The 20,271-nt window shown below is 29.3% G+C and overlaps 2 protein-coding genes across 2 annotated transcripts in view; one reads left to right on the forward strand and one right to left on the reverse strand.

The window, feature by feature from the left end:
• Positions 1-20,271, reverse strand: part of LOC134708400 (uncharacterized) — a 77,069-nt gene that overhangs the window by 45,533 nt on the left and 11,265 nt on the right. The window contains exons 2-9 of the mRNA XM_063568898.1: positions 16,163-16,238; positions 12,078-12,263; positions 10,064-10,108; positions 7,288-7,390; positions 6,696-6,749; positions 4,742-4,856; positions 4,046-4,075; positions 1,766-1,825 (exon numbers count right to left, since the gene is read on the reverse strand). Of these exons, the coding sequence (XP_063424968.1) occupies positions 1,766-1,825; positions 4,046-4,075; positions 4,742-4,856; positions 6,696-6,749; positions 7,288-7,390; positions 10,064-10,108; positions 12,078-12,263; positions 16,163-16,238 (669 nt within the window). The remainder of the gene's footprint in view (positions 1-1,765; positions 1,826-4,045; positions 4,076-4,741; positions 4,857-6,695; positions 6,750-7,287; positions 7,391-10,063; positions 10,109-12,077; positions 12,264-16,162; positions 16,239-20,271) is intronic.
• The window catches only part of LOC134708401 (tetratricopeptide repeat protein 21B-like), a 52,812-nt gene continuing 47,328 nt past the window's right edge, over positions 14,788-20,271 (forward strand). The window contains exon 1 of the mRNA XM_063568900.1: positions 14,788-14,793. The gene's annotated coding sequence lies outside the window, so the exon portion shown is untranslated. The remainder of the gene's footprint in view (positions 14,794-20,271) is intronic.

Here is a 20,271-nt window from a genome sequence, read left to right on the forward strand (position 1 = left end):
GTTTGTTTAATCAAATTTTTCTTTTAAATTTAAATATATCAAATGATTTGTAACATTTAATTTAAGAATCAGCCAAAAAAGGAGGTAAAATTGAGAATTGAAATGGGGAATATGTCCCTGTCTAAAGAGCAGAAAACAGCCAAAGTCCACCAATATATAATTGATATGACACTTTCATTTTAATTTCCTTGGTACTTGATTAAGGGGGCTCCTGGGTATAAATGATTTTTTTTTCCTAATATAGGATTTCAATATATTTTTTCTTAAATGAACTTTATCATATACTTTAAAGAAAAATGAAATAAAAAAATGGGGTCACCGTTCATTTAAGCTAAAATCTGCCTCTGGAAGAAGCATACATTTTTGTTAATGTCCTTTTTTTCTGTTGAACTAATAGGAGAAAAAGTGGAAATATCGAAATAAAAAAATAACCTAATATAAGAAATCGCTTAAATTTTACAATTATTTAGTTTATGTACAGCTTATTTGAAAACAATAATAAAAAATATAGGTCACCGATGAGTTAAAAAAGATATTTCAAATTTAAGGCCAAAAAATGGCATTTTTGCACCAAAGGGAGATAATTTGGAGCTTTTTCAATTTTTAAAGTCATCTGGGGCCAAACCAAATCAATTTTTTGGGTTGTTTTTTGTAACATATTATAAAGTAACAACTAATACTGTAATAAATAAAATTTGTAATGAAAATATAAAGGTTTAATTTTTTGCTAAAATTTTTGTACCCACGAGCCACCTTAAGTAGACAGATCTATCTCTGATGATGGATTTTCAGTTTTGTGGGATTTATTCCATGCACATTTAACCAATTTGGTTTAGAGTTACCTTTCTTTTAAACAAAATTTTTCTGTGAATTCTATACAAAATCTTCAAATGTGATTGCACTACTTATTCAAAAAGATTACACTTTTTATTATTTGATTTGATATTTTTATATTAAGATTAAAATCACATCCAGCATTTACATTCATGTGTGTAATAACCAGTAATTATTTGTTTATTTGTGCAAGCCAATTTTAAGAGTGGATATTCCTTTGAAATTTGAACAAAACAGAACAACACAAACAATTTAAATAAAATCAAAATACAGTCACAACAAATAAATTGTTAGTAAACATGAAGTGTATATTAAACTCTGGCTTGGATTTAGAAAGATTTTTTTTCTCCCTCCAATGCATGAGTAGATAAATCTAATATCAACTTAAAACCAGGGTTAACACAATATGATTAGATAAATCCAAGCTAGTTAGTTTGACAAAGTGATGAAAAAAATGTCATAATATTTCAAATTTCAATTTGATCGATATTTGAATTGAAACACAATATTTTTTCAAAATACCTTTTTTTTTTATAATAATGTAATTCAATATAAGTATAAACTTAAATTTTTGTTGATATTATACGTTCTTGTATCATCACTTTGTTGTCATGGTAACAAATGAAACTTAAAAAAGTATTTGAAGATGAAAACTTATGTAAATTTATCAATGATGTTGACTTTGATATAGTCAGTACTTTCTATATTACAAGATTCTATTATGGTAAATAGTTGATAACTTTACAGATATTTTCATCTTCAAATAAGATTAAAAAAAAATGTTAAAAATTATGAAAAATGATATACACCTGGATAACACTGAGTGTAGCCCCAAAACATGCAATATAAAAAAATTCTGATTAGTATAAAAACTGAGTAGTATAAAGAATATTAATACAAAATTCAAATGGAGGGGTTTCCATAAACTTACTTTTGGTGCCCCTCCTCCCGGTTTACCCCATGGATAATAGTTTGTTAACATTTCCTTATCCTGAAAAAATTAAAATCACATTTAAGTGGTGAACATACATATACAATTAACAAAAAGATATAATCAGGGGCTACTCAAAGTTGTAGTGCCAGAAGTTGAAAATTACATGCATGATCATGTTACCATGCCCATTATGAATAGGGGAAGTTCACTTCCCAGCTGTATAAAACCTGACAGTAATACCAAGAGAAACATGCTTTTTTCACTTTTGCATGCAGCTTTAGGAGTAATGGCAATTACGGGTCAGCTTGGAATTGGAAAATATCAGATGGGGAATGTAATGTTTTGATTTTTTTTAAATAAAAAATGTAGTGAATAAGTACAAAAACAGTGTTCATATACATATCAATTTTGTATGTACCTTTAGTAATTACAGAGCTGAGCTTGGAATCAAAATATATCAGAGGGGGGGTGTAATTTTCTTTCTTAAAGTTTGGAGATTATCTTTGGTAGGTTAAACATGCATTCCAAAGAAGAACTATAAGCCTTATTCATGAGAAATATGAGTTGATTTACATATTAATTTTTTTTTTTTGGGGGGGGTGGGGGCAATAAAGGGCACAGACTGACATGAACTGCATCAACTATCTACATCATATGGCAAATGAAGCCCAATTGATCTTTTCTTTTTCTTTTTAACGTCTTACAGCATCAAATCAGTCTTTCTACAAACAAGATCATTTAAAGCCAAAAGGTGAAGATTCAAGTTTAAATCTTGAACATAAAGTTTTCAGAATTATTTCTGACACCACAAATTTAAGAAAGCCCTTTAAAATTAGGAATAGAGACAAAATTAAAAAAACAAAAACTTAACTTAAACAGAACAAATACAATAAAGTTAGATTCAAAATATATATATTTATAAGTGTGAAACAATTTTAAAAAGAAAAGGATAATGAAAACAAAGAAAGACAGACAGACAGACACAAACAAAAACAAAAACTGAAAGATTGATCAAACTCAAGAAAAAAAGAAGATCTGTGTAAAATAAAAACCAAGCAGTATATATTTTGTCCTTTCTAAAATTAATTTCTGCAAATTTTGATTCATCATTTTTATTAAATGAATAAACAGATTTTACTGACATCATTGCCCATCTTTTGTCAGCCCATAACTAATATCTCTCAAATTCTATGTCAAGTATCCATGAAAAACAGTTTCTACTCAATCTTGGAAAATTGATACCCTAACTAATTCCAAACTTTATCTGATATTTGAATAGGTATTTAAAAATTACTAATCATGTCAAATTTTTCCAACACCCTGGGTAGGCAAGTATGAAAATGCACTCAGGAAAATATTCCAGCAGTACAGGAAAATGGAATAAGCAAGCATAGGTATCTAAAGGAATGTCTGATAAAGCAGAATGCATGTGACAGTGGATGATATTCTGAAAAGAGGTACATATACATCATTTCTATATTCTCTAAATCTTCAGGCCATTTTCTCTATTCTATAAATTTAAGTACCCAATTATTCTTTTTTTTATTTTTTAGGGTCTTATTCTTATTTGGTCCTTTAATCTTTATTTTTGTCCATATTCTCTATTCAGTAGACCCAAATCCTTGCTCATTCTATGACAGAGTAATAACAAAGGACAGAGATAAAACAAATGGTTGTCATTTCTGCAGTGTTGCCACACCCCTTCATATTTGCAGATAAATGATTTTTTTTTTACAATACTTCTTGTGGTAAAGTTCCATTTTTTTCCTAATTCAAATTATTCAGAGTTACTTCCCTTCCATTTTTTTCCCTAATTCAAATTATTTCAGAGTTACTTCCCTTAGAATTAGTAAATTTATTTGCTCATTGAGTTACTTCCCTTAGAATTAGTAAATTTATTTGCTCATTGAAAAGATACAGTCACATCTCCTTCAAAATTAATTATTCATGTAGTTTGAACAATCATGATTTTATAAAAATAAAGACGATGGAAAATGTACAATGCAACAAGGCCAATCTCATCATACTACTTAGAACTATTTTTAAATGCTGTGTATGTATTGTTAATGTATTAAACCAGACTAAGCTGTATTAAATTCCTGATTACATGGTGAAACAGATCTTGCTGAACATTTTCATTTATAAAGGTGTGTTTCTATAATATACATATGTGAAATACTGAGAAAAAAGATAATATTTCTATTTCTTATTAGTCTAGCAATAGGCTGAAATCAAGAAAAAAATCGGTTAGTCTGAAAAAGGAATGATTGTTTAGACCTGTCTTTGTCTGTATAGATCTTCATAGAACTAAAGGGTGAGAAAGATAAAATTGCAAATATTCTATTTTTAAGCATTGTGTGGATTCTGGGAATGGGACATTCGTAGCAAGAAACTTACAAAACTTATCTGTAAAAAACTTTTGTCATTTATTGTCAAAAATTATTAAACAACACTTTATAAAGCTATTTTTTTTAATTATGACATTAAACTATGTTATCTCCCTTTTCTTGTTACTGTGCTTCAATGTAGTCCATATCTCAGTGTTATGAGTTTTATTAAATGGTAATTGTTGCTAAGAATAAAATTACTTAATATGTACAAGCAAAGTTCGGAACCAAACAGCATTCTTGGAGATGATCGTCACAAGCTTGTTGCATGCATGCTACTATCAAACGTCATAATTGTGTTATTGCAAGCTATATGCTCGCTGCATGCTAGTAGATGATTGTGTACATTTCTGCAAGCAAACTGCATGCATGCAAGACCCTTTTCTTTTTTATTTTATCAATTCCAATCTTTTTCCTAAACTGTAGAAAACCATTTTCTTTTTATGGAGGTATTAATTACATAATGTTTTGTGAAAATTTTACAGAACAGTAACAAAGAAGATCAAGATCAATATAAATTCTCCCTAAACTTTTCAAATTCTCCCTAAACTATCAAATTCTCCCTAGACTATCAAATTCTCCTTACCTTTTGCCTCTCCTCTTGTCTCTCTTCAGTGCGAAGTTTATCTATAATACCTCTTTGTTTTCTATCCTCCTCAATATCTCGCATCTCCCGCTGGAGCTTATATTTATGCTCCTCCCTGTTAATGAAAATGTTAGAACATATTGCAATTGTATGTATAAATATTCGTTATTTTATCAGACTTAACAATAATCTACTGTGGATTAATTTTTTTTTCGTGGATACCAATTTTCGTGGTTTGAGACAAAAAAAACCATGTTCGTGGATATTTAATTTCGTGGTTTTGGCAAAGGTCTGCATTCATTCCTGTAGAGAATTTGTACTTCGTTGAACATTTATGTGGTTCCTCTGAACCCACGAAAATTGGTATACAACAAATATTAATGAATCCACAGTATACCATTTTGTATGGCATGACCATATCTAGTGTTTCCTTATGCAGAAAATATACAATTAAGGTCTTCTTTGCAAATTTGTCAAGTTGAAAGCTATTACTACCCATATATAAATAAACAATTTCATAATAGCAAATGACCAACTTCAATCTTCCAGTGAAGTTTCAGGGTTCTGGGTTGAAACCTGAAGGAGAAATTGATTACACAAGAGAAAAACTTTATTCCCTCCCTGCCATGCATCACCATACTATAGCCAGTTATTTTTTCAAATAAAAATTAAATCTATTGTTGACTTCTCTGTCAACAATAGATTAAATTTTTATTTGAAAAAATGCAGCTACTGGTTCTTATTAAGGTGGTACCTAACACTACAGGGAGATAACTCTGTAAAATTACCTTTACGTTTTAATGTAGTTGTGTTGTTAAGGGAATATTTAGCTTCTCAATGATCAAAATTGGTGTTTGTAAGTAAATACTTTGTATCACATATATGGGCTACAAAGTTTAAACTGTGGGCTACCATTGCAAAAATCTTAAGTTCTATCCTTGGACAAGTGCACCTGCTACGTGCGGGATTCTAACTTAACCTCATTGTTTGATACTATAACAGAAGATCAACCACTCAGCCATCAAGGCCCCCCTTGAGTCTAGACATCCATGAACTATATATATAGAGCAGTTCATAGCTCACAAAATGATACAAAGATAGCACAGTCTATTATATGCTTAGCGAAACTTTTAACAGTATGGGATCATAGAAGTCTAGTTAGTCTGGCATTGTAGTGAAAATTTCCCCCATCTCTGATTTTAAGTGAAGAAATTTAAAAGTAAATATCACTATAATGCTTATTTAGCATCAATATTAAATTGAACTACTGTGAATCTGTTAATTTCTATAAACAAATCACAAGAATGAAAGTGACAATTGAACAATCTATTAATTTTTAGAAACAAACAATAAAAAAAGGTGACAATTGAACAGACTCAATAAAATGAACAAGAGAAATCAGTGTGAAATGAACAAGGGATATTGGTGTCAAATGAACAAGGAATAGTGGTGTGAAATCATTAAGGGATATTGGTGGGAAAATGTTAACATGCACATATAATAACATTGAAATCAATTGAAAATTTTGACCTAAAAAAGACAATGCATGCATATATGGTAACCTGAGGCGCATGCTTCAATCTAATAAGATATATATTGGCTTTGTTTGCTATATGAATTTCACTTTTGCTAATAAATTATTGTCAGAAAAAAAAAAACCTTTAGAAATATGAAATCAGTAGAAACTTGTAAACGTTTGCTTTAAATTGATAAATTTGATAACAATAACTAGGAAATTACTAAAGCCCTTTGAAAATAAATTTTGCTTAAAACAATTTCTTTTTAAGATTTTTTTTTATACAGAATTATTTTCATTTCCCACAAAAAGATAAGTATTGTATATACATAACTTTATTAAATGAGCCAAATTTGAATATATAGACAATCTATCAAGTGAAATTTAAATAAAAAAGCAAAGCATGATGATAAAGACAGGAAGTGCAACAGAACTTACGTCAAATCTCCGTAGGGATCTCTTATTTGGTATCTACGATTTTCAGATCGGTCCCTAGAAATATCGGAACTCTTAAATAAGCTTTAAAAGTTTCTATATAATACTCTTTGTTTGTTGTTTACTTGAAATCTTTAAAATGTATACTGTATAACTGTATCCATGGTTATCATATTGGTCCAAAGAAATAATGGAACACTTAAAAAGGCTTTGAATGTTTTCAAATAAAGCGCTATGTCTAGTACCTAGGTATTCCACCAATCTATACTATGTTTTCATTAAATCTTCTAAAATTAATTTGGTTATACATGTAGTTTTTTTATTCATTTTTCTTTTTTAGCACCAATTCACCAAATTTTATTGCATTATTTTAACAGCGAAATTATTGAAGCCCTGTGATCATTAACAAAGTATCAAAAAGTCTTATTATTTTATGTTCAGAAAGAAACACTTCAGTGAATATTTTGATTCAGTGAGTTTCCTTTGCTGGCAATTAAAAAAATTTAAAAACGAACAAAACTTGAATGAAATAAGCCCCCTACATCAATGAAAACATAGACGTGGTGTGAAAAAGTCCCTTGCTTTCAATACTTACGTTAAGGTACCTAAAGGGTCTCTGATTGGATACTGTTCTGTTTTATCATCCACATGGGGAGATATCTTTAATGGATTCTGTTGTGAGGATTGATTTTTCCGTGCTGTCAAAATAACAATATAAAATGTTACAAGATCACCATATAAAATAAAAAGAATAAGATAAAATTAAATAAAAAAAACCTATTTGCTTCTGAATGTCAAAGAGTTCTGAATTTTAATTATTCATAATATTTCTTCATTTTTATCAGACTGAATTTCACATCTTATATCAAATTTAAAACTATCAATAACAAACCTCATCATTTCCTGTAAACTTATTTAAAAAATTTCAGGAGTTGTAAGTTTTCATGTGTTCATAAAAATGCATAAGTCTTTGGTGTTGGGCTTAAAAAAATGGCTTCTTTTATACCTATGCCTGTTCATTGCAAAGGGATAATTAATTTTTTATTGATATATATTTTGAGAAGATAGTTATCAAAGGTACCAGGATTATAATTTTGTACGCCAGACGCGCGTTTCGTCTACATAAGACTTTTCAGTGACGCTCATATCAAAATATTTATAAAGCCAAACGAGTACAAAGTTGAAGAGCACTGAGGATCCAAAATTCCAAAAAGTTGTGCCAAATACGGCTAAGAGTCTGATACCATCAATTTTACAGTCAATGTATTTTAGTTTTTTCTGTTGCTTGGTTGCTGCTCATTGGCAAATACACCTCTTTATGCATTTAAAAAAAAAGTGTTTTCTCATGATCTCCAAACACACAAAAAAAAAAACACAAAAAAAACTCATTCCTTTAACAATACTGTTTCAACATATATATTGTGCCAAAGACTAAAATTTTACTGGCTCATTAAATCCTTTAAATCTGCTCATATAAAATTTCAAAGTTCAAAAATTAGAATGCAACAATGGTCTTATTGGAAACAATTTCATTAAAAAGTATGTTACTATAGACAACAACTTTTGGTAATCATTGCATCTTAATATTTATATATAATACAAAATGAAGTGATTATTTTTTAAGTGAGATAAGAGAGAAAAAGTCAATATAAATTCACTTCAAATGTGTTAATTTCATAAGTGGGTTAGAAGTTTGTGGAGAAAATTTCTTTTAAATAAATGATAATTACATGAAGAGAAAGATAAGTTAGATTACTGAGGCACAAGCCTGTGTCACATTCTAATGGCTATGCTTATTATTGAATCATTTTATTATAAAAGTATAACTCAAAAATTATCTTACTTGTTAACAAAACCAAAATCATTATTTAAAAACAAAACCTTTTTATGAGTACAAATTAAGGCCATGCGATTAATAAAATTTTCTGTCAAACAGATTTCAAATAAACCTGTTATTTTTGTTGTCATGCCAACAAACCTGACGAGTTCTGGCTGAATGGGGATACATTTTCCTTAAAAGAGTGCCATGCCTTTTTAGGACTGGCTCTCCTGTCAAACTTAGACCTGTCTCCTTTGTAAGACTTTATGTAAACAATATCACTCTTAGCTAATTTTCCTGATTTTCTTTTCAGTAAGTTATGTGGTTTGTATTCGTTAGGTCTCCATGTTAATGCTCTGTTCTTCTTTGCTACCCAAGAAGGAAAATTTCTCATGTATTTTTAAAAAAAGTTTGAATATTTATGGAAATCTTAAGTTTTAACGTATTTTAAAGCAATTTCAAAATTTACACCAAAATTAAAACAACTTTTAATAATATCTTTAATATCAAGATCTGAAATAACTTATTACAATGTACTATAACATTTTGCTCTCAAAACTTTATAGTTCAGTAGTCGGTTTCACAAAAATACTTAAGACTAAGATTGATGGTAAGTCATGATCAAATCAGTATCCTCATGATCAATCTTAGTGATAAGTTTTTTTTTGTGAAATCAACTCCAAACCTTTCATTATTATAAACTTTTGATCTTTATATATCAAACAATATTAAAAGTCTTTAGTTTCTTTCAAATGTTAATTCCTATACAAAAGAATAGTGCTGTCAATCCATACATTTTGGTGCAAGGGAAACTGCACATACCATATTGTTTTTTGCCAGTAGTGCCTTGAAATGGTTGCTTATCTATATATAGACAAAACACATACAGAATCAAGATTACAAAGAAAGATTGTGTGCATTTGTGCTTGTACAGACATGTGACATTCCAAAAAACAATAGTGTGTCTTACTGGTCTCATAATCATATGTCCATTTCTTATTCAGCAATATATTTAAACAAAACAGATCTTTTTCTCTTAACTGTAAGTACTATCTTATTCTGGATAATGCTTGAAATCCAGTTTTTTTTTTGGTTTGTTCATATGTAACTGTATAAATCTAGATGGAAGTACAGTTACTGATAAAAGAATATTAAAGAAGCATGATTTAAATGCCAATTTATACATAGAGTAATATGGACAACACAATTGAGAAGTGCCCTTTAACAACATCATTCAAAAAACGCCCTTCTACTGGTACCCTGCTTTCAATTTATAGCTGGAGTAAAATGTTTTTTCAAATGCACCCGTTCACTAAATTTGAATGTTTAGATGGAATTACATGGACAAAAAGCTTATTCGATCATACCAGGAAAGTAAACACTAAAGATGTAAATTTTAAGAATATTTTTCTCTAGATACTTGAAACCTTTAATCCAACATAATAAAGTCTAACCATTTCCCTATACCACTTGTCAGTATATATCTAGTGGTATGTTTGCTATATTTTGTACATACATATTGTATTTTTCCCCTTTACCACTGTGGACATACCTGCAGCTCTTTTTGTGATTTGTCTCGGGTGAACAGAATATCTATCTATTTTCGAAAATAACATAATCAGATGTCAACTTATTTTTTTTAGAGTAAGTGCATAGAAAACTATGATAGTCTGTCGGAAGGGGACGATAAATGGCTGACCCGTGTTAAGAGAGAGCCATATCTCTTGCACGTTAAAGACACCCTTGTAGATTTTGAAAAAGAGTAGGCAAATGCCGCAACAAGGTAGCACTTGAACCCGCAAAGTGGAAAGGGATTAATATAAGTTGCAAAAACTTGTTTCCCAATCCACTATAAATAAATATGTTTAAACTAATAGAAAACTATTCACTGCTCTAAGGAATTCGTCACAAGATCTTATTTTTCACTCTACAGATAAACCTATGCAAAGACCTGAAGGTAATTATTTTCTACTTTCTATGATTTTTTTTCTTTTTTAATAGAAAACCATTTAAATATCATGCATTAATTTTAGATGTTTTTATGAATCTTTATTTATTTTATAGCTGGAAAAAAGGGGGTTTGGTGTTAAACAGCATGGAGAAAAGTTGAAATTCAGATAAAAGAATATTATAGCTCTCCAAATGGGAGACCCACATTTTAAAATCATGACGTTGTGACTTAGGATATTAAATTGAGCTTTGCTATGATCATTTGCTCTAATTTCCCCCAAAAAATATGGAAAATTGTATATATAGATAGTCATCAACTGGTATCTAAACACTTAATACAGTGGAATGGTCCGTCTAGCCCTGGCTAGCGGTAACATATAAGTCGATTTTTTTCTCTCATGTTTTCTTTCTAAAACATGTTTTGCTTCATTCCTTGCTTTCAAACCTCTTTTTACTGTAATCTGTCTGCAAATTTTAAAAAACATAAATAAATCATTATGATCATAGCACTTGCTAAGCTTTATCATTAGAATGTGTACGATACCTCATTTAAAATTTTACCAATAAGAAAATCCTATGAAAAATGATGAATATTAGTTCTTGAGTTACGAACATATTCAACTTTCAATGTATACAATTTATTTTCAATCTGATCACAGCCCACCTCCAATTATATACTTTATTACCTGAACATGTTCAAATTCTAGTTTAAATCAGATTACTGTAGAATGTTAAATATTTATTTAATCTGAGTATGTGCACAGTTTCAAACATTTAAAGGACATACTAAGCATGACATTAGGCATCTCCATAGCAAAGTTATTGAATATATGTATTTTCAACATTTACATTGTATGCAAATGTGAGCTATATCAATATTTAAGTTTGAGGAGGTCAAAATACATTCATTTATATCTATCTACGACAAAGTAGAATTGCAGGGGGTATTCTTTCTTTTTTCAAGATAGTATTTTTTTTACTTTTATGATGAATCTTTTTTAAGGCAATTTGCTTTTCAAATAACTAGCTTAAAATTTAACAAAATTTATGACAATTTTATGACTGTAGCATATGAAATCCACTAGCTTTATATCAATATTCAAAATATGGCAATTTAAGGACAGAAAAATTAGGTTACAAGAATCAGAGACATGATAGACATGACAGAAAAAAATGAGAAATTTCCATTTTTGAATGAGTTGATTTAGCTATTGCCTGAGTGATATAGTGGCCATATCAGACAAAAATTGCTATGCACTGTCTATCAAAAGAAATATTTCAAAAAGAGGATACAAATATATGGTAACTTATATTTATAATAATAAACATTGACAATACAAATTTTTCAGCATTAGATGCACATTTCAAAAATAAATGTCCCTTCACTGATGCTCAAGGTCAAAATATCCAGAACTTGTAAAGCAAAAAGGACAAAAATACGAAATTACATAAAAAGCACTTCTTACTAGAGTAAATCAGTGAATTATAGCAACTTAATCAAAATATTGGTCAATGATAATTTCATGGAAAACCCTCTTTTTTAACTGTATAACTAAGTTTTCAGCATTGAAACTTTTTGCTAATTCATAGATGCAAATATATATGTTTATTCTTACCTGTATCAAAATGTGTGGTTTTACCAAAATACTGGTCGTCACGTTCTGTATTCATTAAATCTAATGATAGACGCTTATATTTCGGAACTTTAGGGGCCTGGAAAGATTTGTCTGGATAACCTTTGAACCTAAAATCCTGCCAGATAAGGGGCTGGGCAGGTGCTTGTCCTAAATTTCTTGGTGATGCTGAAATGAGAAATAATATTTGAAAATTATAAAGTTCGATCACTTATTTACTTTGTTTTAAATACCATGTATTTTCACCACTTGCTAAAATAAAAATCAAAGTTGTAAATAATTTATTTCTTTCATACAAAAATGATTTCAGTCTAAAATGATGTTGCTTTATAATTTAGCGTTATGTGTTTGACAACTTTGTTCACTCCTTTTGAGTTTTGTGCACCAATGTTTTATAGTTTAGCTTCAAGACTTGTTGGCCTTGAAAGTACCTAAAGTTTGCTTTACCAAATACTACACATGTACATGTATCTTGTATGTTGCGAAATTGCACTGTTTTATGTTGTACTTGATGTTGCAAATAAAAATTAATTTCCAGTGCATATAAAATTAACTACCTGGTAGTACATACATATGTACTTATAACAAGGTATTTATTTTATTTTTCTTCAGTTCAATTTAAAAACTGACTATATCGAAAAATTGGAAAATTTAAAAAAGCAGTACTTAAAGTAATTGTTAATTCACTGAACCAATGGTCAAAGTCATCCCTTACATCGATCTATAAATAAATAATAAGTTTGTTCAATTTCTTAATTATCTCGTTAAATTCTAATGCTCAGATTCCTAGATCGTAATCTAAATTCATGAGATCAATTTAGAAGTTCATTTAAGGCTATCGGGAGACTTCACAAGGATTTGATAAACTCTGGATAACTTATAGATTTCCAATTGTTTTTCATTCATTTTGTCAATAACAGGGTAAGAGAGTTGAAATGGATTTAGTCACCAGTAGGTGAATCTTATCTCCTCTTTATTTGATTGGCTATATTGATCTGTAGGTATTGTTAAACAATAGTCCAATTTCATAAGGATTAAGTTTTCTCATTTTTATCAAGATATTACACAAAACAACCTATAAGTATTTGTATTATAGAATACATATTTTCATGGCAATACGGTAGCTATTTTTTGTTTGTTCTGGTTGTTACATGTTTGCAGGTGCTTTTTATCTCGCATGATAAGTATTCATTATTGTCAAATAGAAAGTATGTATACGTTATTTAGGTGAGTGCCATGTTCAATACTCTCTTAAACAGTGGTTTCGTTTAAAAGAAAATAACAAGGTATTTGTAAATAAAAGACAATAAATGGAACAAAATAAAAACAACACATGAAATATTAAGCCATGAATGTAGCTGCTCAAATATTTCTCTGTAAAGCAATATGTATACAGTGTCTGTGTAAAAACTATAAATAACACGCAGTGATTGATATTTAAAGCTTTAAAGTTCGATTAGACTTTGAATAAGCAAAGTGACAAAGTAAATGCACTGATGGGTAAAAAGGTTACCCATTAACCAAATAGTTTTCCATTTTAAAATATACAGTCCTATGTATTTCACTCATTGATACTTTCAAACTTATCTCAGTGCCATATACATTTACATATGAAAGAGTAATCCAATTACATCGGAAATTTAACTTCCAATTATGTACATTCTTGACAAATTCTATAATTTAAATTTGTTTTGTCTACTACATGCAACAATTGTTACCTAAGAATATATAACTTAGGTGTAAACAAAAAACAATACACATCCAATTGTAAAAAGATAATAAACATGGATAAGACAGATAAGGTACTATATCCCACAATACTAATTAAAGGAGGGCTAATAAATGGCTTTGTTATTTGACTAGAGGTCCAATGGTCGTGTAGTAAGATACTATATCCCACCATACTAATTAAAGGTGAGCTAATAAATGGCTTTGTTACATGACTAAAGGCCCAATGGTCGTGTGGTAAGGTTGATATGTGACTAACATATATATATGATCCCTATACATGTCTAGAATAAGAAATATGTTAAAATATAATATTATGCTAAATGTTAATTTATACTATCAGTAAATAATGAGGCCACAATTGAAAAATATTTTGGTTTGCCCAAACCCTACCCAAGGTTAAGACAGTGGTTAGGTAGGTAGGCATTTTTATTTTTTATTTTTGAAATTGAAGTATGGGATGTCAATTAGTCTTCATGCCTATCTGATAAAAAAAACTTCTTCAAATCAGAACAATAAGAGAATTTGAGTAGGCAGCTTTTTTCTGAGTAGTTAGGGTTTGGACAAACAAACCTATTCTTTTTTATGGCCTGACAATCAGTGTTTTGCTAGTTATTTGAACTTCTGATAGCTAGTGATACTAAGGATAAATTTGAAACTGAAATAATCAGATATGTGACGTCTCTAATATGCAGGGTATATATATATATTCATTAGGTAAGAGCAAATAGCGTAATCTATTGCACTGATTCTCAAACAATACTTATTCTGCATCTCAAGGAAAAGAGATAGCAGGCAACATTTTGTTTTAATGAATAAAGTAATATGTTGAATTTTTATTCTATGTCCTTCACTTTGCTCTTGTGATGACCCCCCCCCCCCCCAAAAAAAAAATAAAAATAAAATGAGAGCTTATATTGCAAGCCTTTTGAAATCAACTTCATGCAAAATATTTCAAACCAAAACTCAGTATGCAGAAAGAACCAAAGGTCAGAATAATTAGAACATATATAGGTAACTGAAAACCCTATCCAATTTTTGTGAAGTTCCTGTTATCCTTTTTATATTCCTTATATGGTAAAGAGATCATTTCTCACGGTCATAAAACTTTCGAGCATGATTTTTGTACTCTGAGACTCGAAAATTAACCAATCAAATTGCTGGATTTCATGTTTCAATCATGATTTTTGGGCTCCAAGCACTGAGCAAAGTTTTAAGCCTTCAAGGCCTGTTTATAACAGATGACAGAACAATGGACAGTAGAATCCTTCTCTGTTTTTATCTTATTTATTGATTTTTGGCTTGCTGTCCTTTTGAACATGTGTAAACTCAAAATTTCATCTTATCCTCATTTTATATGATATAATTGTAATGATTCCCCATTGAGTGTCAACAGCCTTGAGTGATCTGTATAGTCGGATATCATAAAACTATGTAGACCATATGACGTTTTTAACCACCAGGAACCTGGAGGTTGTTTGTAATATTATATCATGTTTAAAGTCTTGGTGATATTCAGGCCTAATTTATCATTATGGTCATAATAAGGTATATCACAAAAAATGTTCATCCTTGCCCCTCCCATGATCCCCACTACTAATGTTTATTTTATGTTAGACCCGGTTCTTATTGCCAGGAACCTTTGAACATTTTAGTTCTCTACCAAAAACAATCAAAAGTGAAATATCTGCCTACAAATTATATTGGATGAGAATTGAGGTATATTTGTATTGAAGTTTGAATAAAATGTATTTAGAAATTGATTTGGATTGAACATCTAAAGAAGACATGTTGGTTTCCTTTCCCTACACAGAGCAGTCTCTAATATTGAAACAACTAAATTAAAGATGAACAAATCCTACTGACTGGTACTACACAAAAATTACAATATTAAAATAAGCATAAGCCCTCATTTCCAGAAAGCCATCAGCTATTCAATAATTATATATAATGTGTCTACAATATTAAATGTTATATGCTCTGCTCTAACCATGCCAAAATAAACGACAATATAAAAATAGAAAGTTCTGTGAAAATAACTTTATTTGGGTACCAATAAGTACTTTGTATACATGTGTTCTCCAGAGTTAATGTTATATAAGAAAATAAAATTTAACATAAAATAAATTATCAGACAGATTTTAGTTTTGAAAGAAGTTCAAAAGTAAATACACTATATATTTGTTAATAAATTCAAGGGCATTTAGTTGAAACCATTTAACAGAATTCATTTCTTTTTCAAAAATATCATATAGGTAAACAGTAATATATTGACCTTATTGAAACATATCTAGTATATATATTGGCACCTATTGATAAAATATTTTCCACAGATTTACCTAAAATTCCTTCAAAGTTACGTGTGCGTAGTTCCTGTAGGTCCTTAAGTTGGTGTACAATATAGTTGTCAAAATTCTGAAGTGCAGAGAAAATCCAATAAGAAAATCAACAAGTGTTCTAATATCCCAAAAACAACAGGAAATGTGAAAACGGAAAGTTTAAATAAATCCAAAAATAAATACTATATGTAAGATTAGAATTTTAAATGTATAGTAACGGTCTCCAGTCAATACTTCTATACAGTGGGATATAGGTATAATAGGTGAGATATATACCTATATTAACAAGTTTATGCAAGTCCTAAGAGTACTCAAAAAGATTTACAATTAAACCATCAATGGGGAGGAACTCTTTTGTGTTGGAGGTTTAAATGAGGGGCTTTGTGGGAGTTAATTAGTTATGGTATCAAAATAATGGATTAATTTGTCAAAATAAAGATTGATGATAAAATATCAATCAACTGAATGAATGGAAACTTTCGGTTATTAAAAAATAATAAACATTAATATTTTTCTATATTTCAATGGAAACATCTACTTGGTACTTTTAGAAAATATAGTACATTCGTGATAAAATCTAAAACAACTCAAATTTAAAACATATATATAATTAATATTATTAACAATGGCATTAAAATTCTGATTACACACCATGAATTTGACATTTGGGTCACTATTAAAATCATAACGTTATCAGCATGAAAATTTACAAATCTATACACTCGAACAATATTATCATTGGTATTCATAGTCATTGTGTTTTAAAACATAAACCTGACTTTTCTCTTCATATATTCTTTATTTATTTAATAATTAAAGACTTTATGACTCTACTAGGTTTCTAGGGTAAACCTAAATGCCTGTGAGCTGAAGGGCTGGGGGATAATAAGAGTCATTGAACTTTCATGACACAATTATGATTGAAATACATGTATATATAAATAAAATTATTTCTTTCGAAAATTTTTTATATAAAAAAGATGTGGTATGATATATTTGATTGCCCATGAGATAACTCTTCACAAGAGACCAAATGACACAATTTTAAAAGTTAACAACTATGGATCACCATATGGCCTTCAAAAATGAGCAAAGCACGTAACATAGACTGTCAAGTATAAAATTATGACAGTCATGACAGTCAAGATGGTATCTACATAGTAAAATAAATTAAATTTTACAACAATTTTATCACATCTATGTTATGTCATCACAAGGTACCTCTTGTTTTCTCATTCAATGATAAACATCTTATATAATGCATGTAAGAACTATTGATCAGAATAACAACCATATAACAGTACATAGTTCAAACATAATATATTCAAAGAAAACCTGTTATTTTATAGTCAATTAATTGCTTGGTACAAATTGAAAATCATTGAATATTTAATGTACTAGATTACGCAACTACAAAAACTAATGCTTAAGGGAAATTCAGTTTAATATTACATGTACAAGTAATTAAATCTGTTAAAGATTTATAAAGTGTGATAAATTGACCATGTGTTTATGTTATACCAGAGAGAGTAGCTGTCTTTCTGATTTTTGTGATATTTCAAATTTTTGAATATTTATATGTTTTATTATTATAAATCTAGTGCCAAATAAAATGTGAGGCAATAGTCATGAGGTGCAATGACCTAGGAGGAAAATATTAACAGGCAGTTCTTTGGAATGTCCTTAACAAATAAGAGGGTGAATGATGTCCTGGCATTCAGACAACTGTCCATGGCCAGCAGACTTAATTTTATATATAAAAAAGAAGATGTGGTATGATTGCCAATGACACAACTATCCACAAAAGATCAAAATGACACAAACATTAACAACTATAGGTAACCGTACGACCTTCAACAATGAGCAAAGCCAGCTATAAAAGGCCCCGATAAAACAATGTAAAACAATTTAAACGAAAAACTAACGGCCTTATTTATGTAAAAAAATGAACGAAAAACAAATAGATGTTACACATAAACAAACAACATGTTTAATGTTACCATAGATTTTAATGCATTTGTACTGTATTACTATAACCCAAGAAATTAAGTTTTCCTTCTTCCAAAAAACAGTCACATCACCTGACCTTAAGTGACTGAATATTATAACTCCCTTACCAACTACCTTTACTGTTCAGTTCATAAACAGTCACATCACCTGACCTCAAGTGACTGAACATTATAACCCCCTTACCAACTACCTTTACTGTTCAGTTCATAAACAGTCACATCACCTGACCTTAAGTGACTGAACATTATAACCCCCTTACCAACTACCTTTACTGTTCAGTCCATAAACAGTCAATATTTGATGGTTGTTACATGTTAATAACGATATATAGAGTACATATTTGACCACGGTTTTAAAACTTCAGGTCATAGTTATAGATATTTAAATCGTTTTAAAACTTCAGGTGATAGTTCTAGATATTTAAATCGTTTTAAAACTTCAGGTCATAGTTATAGATATTTAAATGGTGTATTGATGATCCTTGATCTAATTAAACACAGACACTGTATATCCTTGAGACCAGATCAATCACAGTTTATGAAATGGTTGGTGTTCCCCGTAATTACTTGTCAAACAAAACATAAAAAGACTGCTAGGGTGACGGAAAAATGTTAGTTACCATAAACAGTTATCAGTTCATGTATCTGTAATCATTGACAGCTAATTTACTGATAGAAAGAATATTATATCATTTGTACTGTAACACATCTTCATTTCAAATTTCCTGATTATACAGTTTTAAAAGGAAATTTTACTCAGAGTATCTCTTTTTTCAATCTTTTATTTTAAATGGCATTAAATTATCATGTCCTTCATAACCATAGATGTATTGATAATTTATAGATAAGTTTAAGTAAATTGTAACTATGAAAACAAAAGGAAGAATAAAATACAGGTTTTGTTCTTCAAAATTTATGCCTTGTCTTGAATATATATGTAAATGATAATAACATGTAAGCCGACTATCCATATAATAGTTTCATCAATAATATTTTTGACATTGATTTTGTTTAAAGTTTCTCGTTTTGTTTATAGAGATTAGACCGTTGGTTTTCCCGTTTGAATGGTTTTACACTAGTAATTTTGGGGCCCTTTATAGCTTGTTGTTCGGTGTGAGCCAAGGCTCTGTGTTGAAGGCTGTACTTTAACCTATAATGGTTTTCTTTTTAAATTGTTATTTAGATGGAGAGTTGTCTCATTGGCACTCACACCACATCTTCCTATATCTAGTATAAATGTATCTTATCCTGTATTTTACTCACTTTTATAAAGGTTTTGAAAAAATAAAAAATAAACTGACAATCAAAATCTTTCCTAATTCAAAACCCTGGCAAAATATACTAAAATATTTATCCAAATCAATAAAAGATATTATACAAGGTCGATAAATAAGAAATTCCAAAATAAATAAATAAATCTTTTAATCAGCTTGTCATTACAATGCAATTCGATCTGAAAAGCTTGAAATTAAATTGTTTACAGATAAATATATATTACCTGCACTTAAAAGAAAACAAAACGTCTGCCAATTTTAAAATGTTTCACAATTAATTCAATTATATTCTTAAGGTCATAACAGGTCATTAGTTGTCTATACAGTATCATATAATATTTTGAAATTTTTTTGTGCAACATTTCTTTTCTTATGCCAATTTTTTGCACTTGATTTATTTTTAAATCAATTATACACAATAAACAAATAAGTAAGAATCTTAAAATAAGACTTTCTCGGTTTGTTCTTTTATCTTTCATTTTATTATTGTATGGGAGATAACTCAAATTGTTTCAAGTAGAACACAAGATTTAATATTTAGATTGTACCCTAGTTATGAAACAAAATATTTTGAATAAACACACAAATCCATAAATAACTTCTTTGGGTGCTTAGAAATTGAAAAGAGGGAGTGCTCATTTAAATATTTAAATGGGTCTAACTTTGGAAGTTCAATTTCCTGTTTCAAAAAACAGAATGCTAATATTATGCAGCCTCACTAATTTGGACATTAATAATTATGCTCATTATTTTTTTACACAAATGAAGAAACAGTAACTTTGGTCTGATTCAGGAGTGTTGCAATACTATTACAATTTTTTAATAA

The sequence above is a fragment of the Mytilus trossulus genome, chromosome 2, assembly GCF_036588685.1.
Source record: "Mytilus trossulus isolate FHL-02 chromosome 2, PNRI_Mtr1.1.1.hap1, whole genome shotgun sequence".
Lineage (NCBI taxonomy): Eukaryota > Metazoa > Mollusca > Bivalvia > Mytilida > Mytilidae > Mytilus > Mytilus trossulus.